This window comes from Artibeus jamaicensis, unplaced genomic scaffold (genome assembly GCF_021234435.1).
Source record: "Artibeus jamaicensis isolate MK-2021 breed Jamaican fruit bat unplaced genomic scaffold, CSHL_Jam_final scaffold_1964, whole genome shotgun sequence".
Lineage (NCBI taxonomy): Eukaryota > Metazoa > Chordata > Mammalia > Chiroptera > Phyllostomidae > Artibeus > Artibeus jamaicensis.
The window spans coordinates 55,484,366-55,498,423 of record NW_026522030.1 but is presented as its reverse complement, the minus strand read 5'-3'; the positions used below and the strand labels follow the sequence as shown (position 1 = coordinate 55,498,423).

The 14,058-nt window shown below is 41.1% G+C and overlaps 1 protein-coding gene and 1 non-coding gene across 2 annotated transcripts in view; one reads left to right on the top strand and one right to left on the bottom strand.

Annotated features, from left to right (window-relative positions):
- The window catches only part of ADAMTSL1 (ADAMTS like 1), a 948,619-nt gene that overhangs the window by 80,733 nt on the left and 853,828 nt on the right, over positions 1-14,058 (bottom strand). Inside the window, exon 24 of the mRNA XM_053656510.1 lies at positions 13,260-13,394. Coding sequence (XP_053512485.1) covers positions 13,260-13,394 — 135 coding nt within the window. The remainder of the gene's footprint in view (positions 1-13,259; positions 13,395-14,058) is intronic.
- Positions 5,218-5,321, top strand: LOC119044770 (U6 spliceosomal RNA). Its single transcript, XR_005081675.2, has one exon. It is a non-coding gene; the product is annotated as a U6 spliceosomal RNA (small nuclear RNA).

Genomic DNA, 14,058 nt, shown 5'->3' with positions numbered 1-14,058 from the left:
CTCAAGATGGGTGGGATGGAGACTCATGGGATCTCTAGAGGGGGACAAACAGTGTTAGCCAGGTTGATGGAGTCTCAGATATGGTCCCCATCTGCCTGCTCTGTGGTTCAATAGGGGGAGAGTTCAGGAGAGGGATGATAGCCTCTGCCTTCCTTTATGTCTGGTAGAAAGCTGTCCCCCAGCTCTTACCTTGACACTAGACACTTCAGTTTCTCCCCATATGCCACTGGTGCCTTTCAAGCTGATATCCTAATGTTGGAATAAGAAGGACTGAGTCTGAGTAAGTTCATGTGTGAGTTGTTTAAGAGAAACTTCTTGGGACTCCTGACATTTCTTTTACTGACTCAATCTCCACTGACTTTTGTAGCCAGATGTTATGGCTTTCTTTTGGCACTGGAACCCAGTCCTGAGGGGCCTGGTGTTAGGCTTGGACACTTTGCTCCTGAGATATTCCTCCCAAATTTTTATCTACCACATGTAGTGTGGGACTAGCCTGTTCTGTGTCTCCATCCCTCCTACCAGTCTGGATAGCTGTGGTTTCTTTAATTCTGTAGTTGTCAGTCCACTTCCCCTCAACTCAATTTCTGACAGATCTGAGTGATGGCTATTCTATAGCTTAGTTGTAATTTTGATGTGATTGTGCAAGGAGGTGAGCTGTGTTTACCTATGCTGCCAGCTTGACTGGAAGTCTACATGATATCATATACTACAGTCTGAATGTTAGTATCTCCCCCTACCCATTTACCAAATCCATATGTTAAAATTTTAATGCCAAATGTGATGGTATTAGGACATGGGGCCTTGGGAGGCACTTAGGTCATAAGGGTAGAACCTTCACAAGTAGATTAATACTCTTATAAAAGAGACCCCCCCAAAAAAACCTCTAGCCCTTGCCACCTTGTGAGAACACAGCAAGAAGGGGTTGGCCATGAGTGAGGGAGAGGGCCTGCATGAGACTGCAACCATGCTGCTGTCTCCAGTACTATGAGAATAACATTTCTGTTGTTTATAAGCTACTCACTGTGTGGCATTTGTTATATCAGCCTGAACAGACTAAAATAATTATTTACAAATGAGGAAATAGATGCTGAGGATTTAGAAAAGATCTTCTGAGGTACCTCGCTCCTCTCCACTCTACAAAGTGGTCATGATCCTCTCTTTCCTTCTGTCATCTGCCTCTGAGCCTTGGGACTCTGTCACACTGCCTCTGGTGCCACACAGACACAAGGAGGCATAGAACCAGACTGGGTAGTTTCAAGAGCTAATGCAGGATTAAGGAAGGATTTATTAGGGAAAGTGTATAGGTCCTCATTTTCCCACCGATGGACTTTCAATACCTGTCTATTTCGGGGGCAACCAACTCATTCATGTCATTCCTCTTAGACATGGTGGGGAAGAAACAGGCCTGGGAATTGTGTCTTGGTGCCAGCAAAGTGCAGGGGCAAGTGTCAGTGAGTTTCTCGAGGTTCCCCTTTCCTGACCATTTGGAGGCTTAAAATAAGCCTGTGCTTGGATGCTTGCTGTGGCTTGGAACAGTGGCTAAGCAGGGAGATTTACTGCCTTGCTTTCTGTGTCCAACTATTTTAAGTGTCACTTATGCTGTAGTGTCTTTTAAAATTTATGGCTGTTCACTCTTCAGAGAACCTCTGTACTCCTTCCTGTGGCTTTCTCATAAATGTCCTGTGAAATACTGACTTAGTGTTACACTGTATGTACTATAGAACTTCCTGAAGTCCCTTTGGGGTGTCTGTTCTTTACTTTGGATTGTATGTAAAAATAGACAAAAGTGCATAAACAACCACAAAATGTTGATCTTTCTTCTTAATAGCAAAGTGTATTCTCTTTGAGGGCAAAAATATAGAAAATCAAAAGCATTTTCCTTGTGATATAAAACTTCAGGTGCCCAATATAAATGAGGAAACAGGCCAAGTGATGTCTCTTTGAAAAGGGTGAGGATAAATTCCTCTTCTTTTGCCTCCCTATCAAGCACGCTGGCCCCCTCCTACGCTTTTTTCCCTTTCCTGTGCATCACTTTCCTTCCCACACCTGCAATTTCTGATGGGATGGGCCACCATTGTGGACTAATTTTTACCTAACCTTTGACCATCAGAACTTGTTGTTCTCATAGCTATCTTTAGAGAGGAAGTTCTGATGATCTTAGTCTTCCAAATTATCATATGAAAAGTGACTTCCCAGCAGATGTGGCCTAAGTTACTCACTGACTATTGCTGAGTGAATTTCCTCATACTGGGTTCAGGAAGTGTCTGATCCAGCTTGCATCAGAAGAATAAGGAAGTGTACAGGGTGGGGTGATGCTGGAAGTACGTATGAAAGATGATAAAGCTAGAATTATAATAGACATAAAAGATGGAAATGACTCAAGAGGACTTTCAAGCCAAGGGCTGACTACCTAGTCCTGTTTCAAAACACCTGAGAATATTTATGCAGCCTCTGTTCTCCTCAGAACCTAGAATCTAGCTAGTAGACATGACAGTGATGGGAAATATCACTAATGTTACAAGGTGTGGTAGGTGAAGTGTTATATTAGTGGTCTACAGCAGGGGTTGACAGACTATGGCCTGAATGCCAAATCTGACCCTGTTTTTATAAATAAAGTTTTATCAGACAGAAGCCACATCCATTTACTTATTGTCTATGCTTGCTTTACAACTGCAGAGTGAAGCAGTTGCAACAGAGACCTTATGGCCCTCAATACTAAAGTGTTTCATACCTCGACTTTTACAGACAAAGTGTGTTCAACCCTGATCTAGACTGGGGTGCCTTGTGGGTACTGTAGGGAGAGATCACTCCAGGCTGGAACACTACAAGAGGGCTTCACATAAGGGCTTAAACTATGTCTCAGAGACTTCCAGGTTTGACTAGAGAGGATGGTGTGGGAGAGGGTACTCCAGGGAAGGAAGACTCAAGACCATGGCAATTACTAGGGAAAAGTTTGACAGGAGTGGAGAGATTATTTGAATAGGAATAAGATGCAAAGATGGATGAAGAGGCTGGGTCTGAACAGCAACAAGCCTTGAATGCCAGGCTAAAATACTCTAAGTGATGAAACTAGAAAATAGATGGGGGGGCAAGAATAGCATGGGAAATATAGAATCTAAAGGACTTGAGACACATGATCATAAACTAAAGGGGGGGTAATGGTGGGGATGGGGGGCTAGGGTGGAGGGGAATGAAAGGGGGAATAGAACAACTGTAACAGCATAATCAATAAAAAAAATTAAAAAAAAATACATGTTCCCATAGAAGCCTCTACATGGGTAGTAGGGACTTTTCAAGTCCATTTGAGCTGTAAGAATCAATTTTTAAAAAAAGCATTGATGCCTATTCCCATTCCCAGAGAGTCTTTCTTAATTGGTCTCAAGACGGTCATTAAATTTTGTTTGTTTGTGAAAAACTTCCCCAATGACTCTATTTTGCATTTGGGAACATCTTCCTAGGAGGAGGAAATAGCCAGGAATGTGCCTGCAAAAGCCAAGCTCAGGGCCAGGTAAATGTAGCAGGTGTCCAACACATGTGAATCAAATTAAATCAGCAATATTGGCTTGTTCCAGAGCCAGCCTGATAAGCCTCGGTTTTACTAGAGTCGGTTATATCACATTCACTTGGCCACATGGTTTCCAATAAAAGAAATCACTTCTGCCCGCCCTGGACTAGTCTTGGAAAAGCCCATGATGCTCAATGCAATATTGAGTCTGTTTATACATTTGGGCATTTATAGAGTTTTCTTTCACTGTTATTTTACCATGGCTATTTACAAGGCCTTACACAATGTGCCCCTGGCCTTGTTACCTCTCTGATCTTCTCTTCCACATACAACCCAGATGACTTCCCTCCTGCCACTACACTGGCCTCTTGTTCTTTGAACACACAAGGCAAGTTCCTGTCTTAAGGACTCCACACAGGCTTTTCTTCTTCCCCAGATGCTCTTCTCTTCTCGTCTCCAATCATGTGCAAAGCTCAGTAGCTCACAGTCAGGTCTTTGCTCAAGGATTACCTTCTCCCTGAGCCCTCTCCTGACCATCTGTGTAATTTAAAATCACATCCTCTTTCTCACATAGGTACTTGAATGCCAGGCTAAAATACTCTAAGCACTTATTGCCTTTCAACATACCATGACATTTACTTTGTTATGCTTATTTGTTATTTCCCCTATTACGATGTAAGCTGCATGAGAGAAGGGATTTTATCTATTTTATTCTCTTCTGTATCTGTAGTGCCTTCAGTGGTGACTGGAACATAGAAGGAATTCAAAAAGTATGTCTATTACACAAATGCTGAGAATGCTTTACTGGTTCTTTAAGACTGAGCTCAAACAGTTCCTCTGTAAACTGTTCCTGATTCCCCTTTTGATAAAGAAAGAAGTTTTCCCTCCTGCATTTGCTTTGGCTTCTTTTGAAACTGTTCAGTGCTTTCTCATGCATTATTGACTTTTTTTCTCCCCTATTGCTTCTGACCTCCACGAAGTCTGGGAGAGGGCATAGGACCTGGCATCTAGATTGAACAGGTCTATGTTCAGGAAATGAGCTAGAACTTGGCAACACAAGCTTGGACTAGTCTTTTGCTTGTAACCACACTTTCTGTATTGCACACCTATATAGTACTCCATTTTATTCTAACATCTTGACTTGAATGGTCTGAAATGGTTCACTAGTATGTAGAAGGTACAAGAAATTCAATGAAAAAAGCTTAAAAAGAATCTGATGCTTTTGAAAACCTTTTGTTTATGTGGACTATCTTTCTCTTCCCTCATTAATCTATTTAGTAAGTCCTGTTGAGGCTACTTCCTACAAAACCTTGAATTTATTCACTTCTTTTCATTGTCTCCTGCTCTCTAGTCTAAGCTGAAGTTATCTCTTACCTGGAATACTACAAACATTGCTAAATGCTATACTCTATGTAGTCTCATCCCCAGAAACCACCCTCTTCATAGCAGCCACAGTAAGCTTTCATTTATTTTTTTTTATCCTCACCAAGGATATATTTTTTCATTGCTTTTAGAGAGAGGAAGGGAGAGAGAGAGAAACATCAATGTGAGAGAGAAGCATCGATAGGCCACCCTCACCAAATCTGCAACCTAGGTATGTGCCCCAGCCATAAATTGAACCCGCAACTCTTTTGTTATGAGATGATGCTCCCACCAGCTGAGCCACACAGGCCAGGGTGAGCCACAACAAGCTTTTAAAGACACAAATCAGGGCTTGCTTCAGCAGCATGTATCTAAAAGTGGAATGACACAGAGAAAATTAGCATGACCCCTGCGCAAGGATGACACGCAAATTTGTGAAGTGTTCCATATTAAAAAAAAATAAAATCATTAAATGATAAAATAAAATTTAAATATAAATTAAAATAAAAAATAAAATCACATATCAGATGGTGTCTCTTCCTTGCTTTAAACCATTCAGATTTTGCATTGTACTTAGCACAAAGTGAGAAAGTCTTTTTTTTAAAAATTTTATTGATTATGCCATTACAGTTGTTCTAATTCCCCCTTCATTCCCCTCCACCCTGCATACTCCTCCCCTACCATTCCCCCCTTTAGTTTATGACCATGTGTCTCAAGTTCTTTAGATTCTATATTTCCCATACTATTCTTGCCCTCCCCCCATCTATTTTCTATCTACCATCTATGCTTCTTATTTTTTGTACCTTCTCCCCCCTTCTCCTCCTCCCACTCCCCTGTTGCTAACTCTCCATGAGATCTTCATTTTTATGGTTCTGCTCCTGATCTAGCTCTCTGCTTAGTTTGCTTTTGTTTTAGGTGTGGTTGTTAATAACTGTGAGTTTGCTGTCCTTTCACTGTTCATATTTTTCATCTTCTTTTTCTTAGGTAAGTCCCTTTAACATTTCATATAATAAGGACTTGGTGATGATGAACTTCTTGAATTTGATCTTATCTGAGAAGTACTTTATCTGCCCTTCCATTCTAAATGAAAGCTTTGCTGGATAGAGCAATCTTGGTTGTAGGTCTTTGGATTTCATGACTTGGAATGCTTCTTTCCAGCCCCTTCTTGCCTGTAAGGTCTCTTTTGAGAAATCCACTGACAGTCTGATGGGAACTCTTTTATAGGTGACTGTCCCCTTATCTCTTGCTGCTTCTAGGATTCTCTCCTTCATTTTAATCTTGGCTAATGTGATTATAATGTGCCTTGGTGTGTTCCCTCTTGGGTCCACCTTCTTTGGGACTCTCTGAACCTCCTGGATTTCCTGGAAGTCTATTTCCTTTGTCAGATTGGGGAAATTCTTGTTCATTATTTGTTCATATAAGCTTTCCACTCATGGCTGTTCCTCTTCCCCTTCTGGTACCCCTATAATTCAGATGTTGGAGCGTTTAAAGATGTCCTGGAGGTTCCTAAGCCTCTTCTCATTTTTTTCATTCTTGTTTCTCCATTGTTTTCTGTTCGGTCATTTTTTTCTTCCTTCTGGTCCACTCCCTTGATTTGAGTCCCAGTTTTCTTTCCATCACCATTTCTTTCCTGTGCATTTCCCTTCATTTCAATTAGTTTAGCCTTCATATGTTCCTCTAATTTGTGACTAAAATCAACCAGTTCTGTGAGCATCCTGATCACCAGTGTTTTGAACTGTGCATCTGAAAATTTGGCTATTTCTTTGTCACTTAGAATTATGGGCTCTGGGAGTTTGAGTTCTTCTTGATCCATGTTTTGTCTGTTCTTGCCTGTTATGTATGAGGAGGGGAGCCTTAGGTGTTCACCAGGGTGGGGCCACCCAGTGGCTGGTTTGTGACACTGTATGTGGGGGAGTGGTCAGAGAGGGAGCAATAGCGGTCCCCTCTGCTGCTTCCCGCTGCTGGTGCCTGCTTGGTCTGTCTCACTGCTCACTCCTTCACTGATTTATATGCACGCTCAAATGTGTTACTGTGGTCAGCCAGCCGCCTTGCACCCTCACTGGGTCCGCCCATCACAGCCCCACACCTGGGGATTTGCCAACTGCCGACTGTGTGCCTGGGTCGGTCTGGCCAAGTTTTTCTGAGCAACCCCACTCCACCAGCCGCTGGCTCCGCCCCTCTTACCGGTCTAGCTGAAGGGTTCCTTGTTGTCAGACTTCGGTAGTTTAATTTTCTGTATTATGGATGCATATTTGTTTTACCAAAACTTTGTTGTCTTTAAACTTGGTTGTGCGAGAAGGTACAGTGTTTCCACCTATGCCTCCATCTTGGCAGAAGTCCAAAGTGAGAAAGTCTTATCATGGCGTACAGAGTGCCAGCAATTTGCTCCCAGTTTTCTCTTCAGCCTCATCTTAGGCCACTTTCCCCTTGGTTATTACCTCTGCTGGTTCCCCTGCCTGGAACGCCTTACCTTCAGTTGGATAATCTCCTCTCACTTTCCCAATCTCAGCTCAAATAATCTTCTCCTCAGAGAAACCCTGTCTAAAAGTCAGACCAGGAGTACTGTTCTATCTCATGTTCCCACAGCATCCACTTCTTCCTCTTTTTACCACTGCTCTCTTGTTTGAATTACTTTCCCCACCAGACTCAGGTGGCCCTACTGGAATTCAGACTGCACAAGGGCAGGTATGTTAATCTGTTTTGTTCACGCCTGTCTCCTTAGTATCTAGAGAACAGTGTCTACTGCATAGTAAATGTGCAATGATTTTTTTCTTGAATGAATGAATTAGGGGCTAAGTTTGCTTGTCTTATTTACTGTGTATCTCTGGACCTAGCACAGTGCCTGGCACATAATAGGCACTCAACAAATTCTTATCGAATGGGGAAATTGATCTTTGATATTGCCTTCTTAGGCCCTCTACTGAGGCTTTCAGCTTTGAACATTCATATTTATTCAATGGCTTTCTGATATGCTCTCCTACCTTGAGGAGTTTATATCCTCGTATGTGAACAATGACCGTAAACTCCACCTGAGATTCCAGCTATAGCTTCCTCATCAGTGTGATGTGATTTGTAACTTCAGCATTGGAGAAAGAAATAAATTTTTGCCTTTTGGCATGATATTTGCGGTCAACAAAATCACTGGTGCTCTTAGCAGAGATATCTGGAACTGGATCTCATGCCAGCCAGGCTCTGCAATTCTCAGCATTTTCAACAAGCAGAGAAGAAAATGTGCGAGCTGCTTGTCTCAGGTGGTTGGAAGGAAAACGCCACTGCCTGACCGTGGGCTTTGGCCTCACTGCCTGCATTCTCCAGGGCTGGAAGGGCTCTGAGAAGTGAAATTGTAACACAGGCAGGGCCCTGGGGAGCATGTTGATGTGGTGAGATGCTGCTGTGTGTGTTGGCTGTGACCCTCGAGTCCCTGGCTAGGGAGAGGGGCCAAGCACAATGACTTCTTTCATGGAAAAACTTGACTCTGCAAACTCAGGTTTGAAGGCTTGAATCTGTCTCCTCTTGGTAAGTCACAAGCCATGAGAAAGGCTGTGCTGTTTGGCTCTCTGAGGGTTAGCATGACATGGCAGGAGTCCCTCTGGCAGAGATGTCATGAGGAGTCCCTCTGACTGAAGCACTGGCACTTGCTTCCTCACAAAGGAGAGTTTGTGACTAATTATAGGGGTGGAATCAACCTTATGTATATACTCTGCAAAACATTCTGATGGGGCCTGGGCTAAAACAGGATATGCTGATATTTGGTTCATATTTGGTTACTGGAGGCACCTGAAGTCATCTAATTCTGACAAAAATCCATCACCTTTGCAACACAGATTTTCTCTTTTTCCTGACTGTTCTAAGAAAGATCTCTATTTTTTTCAGGCTCTTTTACTTTATGGAGAAAGCCTAGTCCAGTAATGGGATAAAGGGCAGAGTGACACAGTGAAAAGCACGCCTCTGCTCAGACACAGGAGATGTATGATCACCACCACAGCCTTTGGTATCCTTTCCACATAATGAGGGGGATGGACTAATCAGTGATTGGCAAGCCTTTTTTGTCAAGAGCCAAAAGGAAATATTTAAGTCTCATGGGCCAAATGGTTTCCGTTGCAAGCACTCAACTTTACCATTATGGTGTGAAAGAAGCCATAGACAATACATAGGTAAATAAATGGGTGTGGCTACATGCCAATAAAACTTTATTTACAAAAACAGATAGTGAACTAGATTTTGTCTATGTGTCTTTGTTTGCCAACCTGTGAAACATTCTCTCTTAAAAGCACCTATGTACTAATTCTAGAACATGATTATCAAGACTAGAAGACAATTACTAAAAACAACAAAAATAATTAAATGGCAAAAAGTACATACTTATCAATAATTACTTTACCTGTAAATAGAGCAAATGCTCCAAGCAGAAGACATAGGGTGGCTGAAAGGGTATATAAAAACAAGGCCAGTACATATGCTGTCTAGAAGAGACCCACTTCAAATGGAAAGACACACAGATAAAAAAATGAAGGGATAGTAAAAGATATTTCATCCAAATGGAATGGGAAAAAAGTTAGGGCTGCAATACTTACATCAAACAAAATATACTTTATAAACAAAGGCTGTCATAGAATACAAAAATGGTATTTTAATAATATAAAGGGATCGGTTTGATGAGAAGATACACTCTTGTAAACATTTATGGACTCCGTTTAGGAACACCTAAATACATAAAGCAAATATGTGAAAGGGGAAATCAACAATAATACAGTCATAGTCTGGGACTTTAACCCCACACAGACATCAGTGGATACATCATCCAGACAGAAAATCAGTAAGGACATGCTTCTTCTCAGTAAATTTAAGAAGACTGAAATCATAACAAGCATATTCTTGGACCATAATGGTATGAAACTAGAAATCATTTACAAGAAGAAAACTGAAAAACATACAAACATGTGGAGGCTAAATAACATGCTACTAAACAATGAATGGGTTAACAGTGAGGTCAAGGAAGAAATCAAAAGTGCCTTGAGACAAATGAAAATGAAAACATCATGACCCAAAATCTATGAGACACAGCCAAGAATAAGAAAAATCTCAAATAAACAATCTAATCTTATACCTAAAAGAGCCAGTAAAGGAAGAACAAAGCCCCAAGTGAGTAGAAGAAAGAATCTAAAAGTTCAACATTAGAGAGAAGGCTGAATAAGAATGGTACCTCCTATCAGTACAGCCATTGAAAATAAAGCTGTAGAAGAATACTGAGAGGCAGAAAAGATGATTATTATATACCATTCAGTGAAAAAAGTTATCAGCAGTATATAGAGTATGAATTCATTTTAGACAAAAGATATGTATAATATGTATATTAATGGTTGGGAAGAAGATGTCAGCACTGGTTTCCTATGAGCTAGGTAATTATAAATAATTTTCATTTTCTTCTTTTTGTTTCTATTTTTAATCATTCTACAATGAGTCTGTATTGCTCCTATAATAAAAACTCCAATAAAAATTATTCTTCAAAATATATCAAAGGTAATACCCTATAAATGATACTGTGAGAGCTATTAGTCTTGGGTCTCAGAAGGCTGCAAAAATGTATAGGAGCTGCAAGGAGGCATGAGCTATAGCTGCTCTAAAACTGGAGCCCTGCGACCAGACCTGGACCTGGACGAGTAAGGATGGGGGCATGAGCCTTGCCCTCCAGGACAGTTGGCACAGTTTAAGCCTCCCTGCAGAAAGGACAGTTGTAAAACAAGGACAAAAAATTAGTACCTGTCTTGCCTAGGACAATAGATCCAGTTGGGTCAGGTTTACTCTGGTTGGCCAAGTCTCTACTGGTCATTTCCATGTCTGTGTCATATATCAAAGAGCTTATGAGCAACAAGGGACCCTCTAGTTCCTGGTCTTCATTTAATGTTATGGAAAGTGAGGTCCAGATGGGCCCAGGCATGTGTTGCTCAATCAACCTTCCTTCTTGAAAGTTGCAGCAGTGGCTTAAAGTGACATATCAATGCCGAAGTGTCTGGTAACTAAAACAACCATTTCTGGCATAGACGCACCTACTGGGAATCTCAACACATGAGCTTTAGTGGGGGAGAGTTAGATCTGCTATATGGCTTTTAAAAATCTGAAATCTCCCATTCTCCCTTCCCCTGATGAAAATGAGAATCAAGGTCCATGAATTATTGTTTCTGTGCCACAGAACCATGATGTTCTCTGAATCTGCTGCGGCCAACCTACCTTGTAGATGGGAGAAATATATACAGAGGAATTTCACATCCTCTGGCTATAACAGTGTTGGCAAATAGCTTTCCTCCTATCTACCAAATGTCGCCATGCTTGCTGGGAATGTTAATATATATCCTAAGGCAGTGTCTGGACTAAGTGCAAAGGAATGTCATGGTTCATCAAGGATGTCTTGGCTGTGGAAGGGTCAATTAACAGTATCATTTGCATCCTTGTCTAGAATATCTGTTATGCTCAAAATAGGGTTTTTTTCATTAAATCTCTCTCACTCTTGATTACTCTTACAGAATGTCAGAGTAATTCTATAAATATTACTTTTACTGCGTCATTCTCCTACTTAAAAATACTCTAAAGGTCTGTGTCCATGTTCCACATAGTAAATCTACTTCCTTAGTCTAATAATCAGAGTCATCCACAATTTGACACCATTTAATATCAGCAACCATATGCAGAATCACCTCCCTGACCCATTTCTTGTACCCAGAGCACACACTCTGGTCTAAAAGGATCACCAACAGCAGCAGAGAAGGGAGTTAGTCAAGGATGGGAGCAACTAAATTAAGAGATCAGGACGAGCCAATAGTTGGGAGTTTTAGGATGGAGGAAGGTATCAGAAATCTTGGGGTAAGGGACCAAGACAAATTTGAGTGGACGAGTTCTAGCTGAGCCTTGTTCATTTTCTAAAAATCCTCACTGAGGTTATGTTTGTTTATTTTAGAGAGAGGGGAAGGAAGAGAGAAAGAAGGAGAGAGAGATTAGAAATATCAATGCGAGAAAGAAAAACATTGGTGTGAGTGAAAAACACTGATCAGTGGCCTCCTGTACAAACCTGCAACCTAGGTATCTGCCCTGAGAATTGAACCCCTGACCTTTTGGTATATGGGATGATGCTCTAACCAACTCAGTAAAATACGAAAGTTTACAATGTAGACATTTAATTTAGAATAAGTTTACCAATAATAAGCCAAAGAAAATATGCATTTTAAAACTTCTATGAATTCTAATCAACATGATATGGAAGAACTCAATACCAAGCTGTATCAAGTATAGGAAACAGAATAGGGCCACTTGTTACTGTATTTACGTCTTATTTTTACCCAGATCAGAAATAGAGAAATCAAAAGCCTTCCACATATGCCCATATACAAGGAATATTCTTTGCTAATTTCAGATGATAATGAAAACTGAAGCTACTCTTTCTGTGCTGTAACCCTAAAGATACCAGACCCCGTGGTCATGTTGATAAGTCATCAGTAATATGAATGGAAACTCATTGGCCTGCTGGTCATAGTGAGTTGGTGGGAAGAAGAGTATAGAAACTTTAACTTTGAGCCGAAGGAGTAATTCTAGCTGCCATTACCAATATTTGACACCACACAGAGTAAGCATAAAGATTTTCTCCATTTGTAGGCCTTTTTTTTTTAAGGCCTTTGAAGGCAGAAGTATTCTTCTCTGCCTTTAATATCTTTGGAAATCATTGGAAATGCAGAGGTTTCTCTGGCATCTTCATGATATAGGTGTGAGAGACTGAGGAGTTGGATACCCTTGTACATCTCTGTACCACCAGAGGCCACCAGCCATGTGGCATTAACTTGGTGAAGGTCCCAATGACAGATGCCAGGGAAGTTATACCTGGTGAAGTTATTAGACATTTGATTTGTGGAGTCTGTCAGAATTGAGTTTAGGCCCTTACTGATAGAAGCCTAGCTTAAACAGAATATATCGACTTTTGGGGGATGTTGATATTTCATCTTTCTATTTGAAAGTTGATTATGGTTCTAGTTTAGTTGGAAGGAAGTCAGGGGGGAATACTGGGGTATGGTTGGCAAGAAGAGAGGAGATACAGGAGCTGCTCTTTACTCATCGTTCAGTGAATCAAACTGATTTAGAGGATCTGGACTATGGAATCAGCCCAAGAGGATTCAGAAAGGAGCCACGTTGGAATCTAGACAAGCTATAGTCCTGCCTAAGAAATGTACTCACCTCACATGGAAAGTCAGCCAAGTTTCCACTGGTGAGTCTGGATTCTGTAGGCTATTTAGTGATTTCCTGTTGGCCACCCCCACTGCTGCTTCTTTCCCACCTGCAAGCAGTCACCCATCCATAAATCCTGTCCAGCCCTGGATTTCTGCCCAATGTTCCAGAGGGTTGGACTCACCAAGGAGAGCAGAATTCCCAGGATCCAGGACCAGCTGTGTTCCCAGAGGAGATGTCAGCACTGAAGGAAGGTTCAGTCCAGTGGCTGAAAGCAAGGCTCTGATATCTTCCAACTGTGTGGGGACTTGGGGGGGATCTGTGAGAAGGCAGATGGTCAGTCATGCAGGTTAAAGTGGAAAGGCTCTATCAAGGGGAGTGAGAGGTAAGGATGCATGCAAGTGTGTCTTCTGTTAGGCAGGCATTACTCTTGTTTCCTCTTAACATTTCTTTTCCTATAGCAAGGTGTGCTTATCAAATTGAGCCTCAATTTTAAACTTAACATTTGATGCCTCAATCAGTAAGGTCAATAATAAGACTCAGGCAAGTAGATTTCAGGAGATCCTTACTAATACCACTTTATACCACAATACCCATGGGTCCCTATGAATGTGTAGGTACATTAGACTATATTAAAAAGACATTTTTAGAAAGTCAACATTTCTTCAGCATTTACTAAATGTGAAGTCTTGTGCTAAATAGTGTTTCTTTTTTTATTTATAACATCCTTTAGATGGAGGAACTTTATTATTATCTCTACAGATAAGAATATACCACAGGAATTCTCATTTAAATGGAGCCTATGAGTGACTTTTTCTATGAGGAAAAAGGTCCATTTATGCTGTTGATAATTTAATTTGTGGCATGAATTTTTCACGCTCAGTAGGACAAATAAGCAGGATAGGGATGATTTATATTTAAAGTCTGATAAGGAGTCAGGGCTGAAGTCACCAGGGGTCACAGTTAACCGGAGCCAAAGTGAC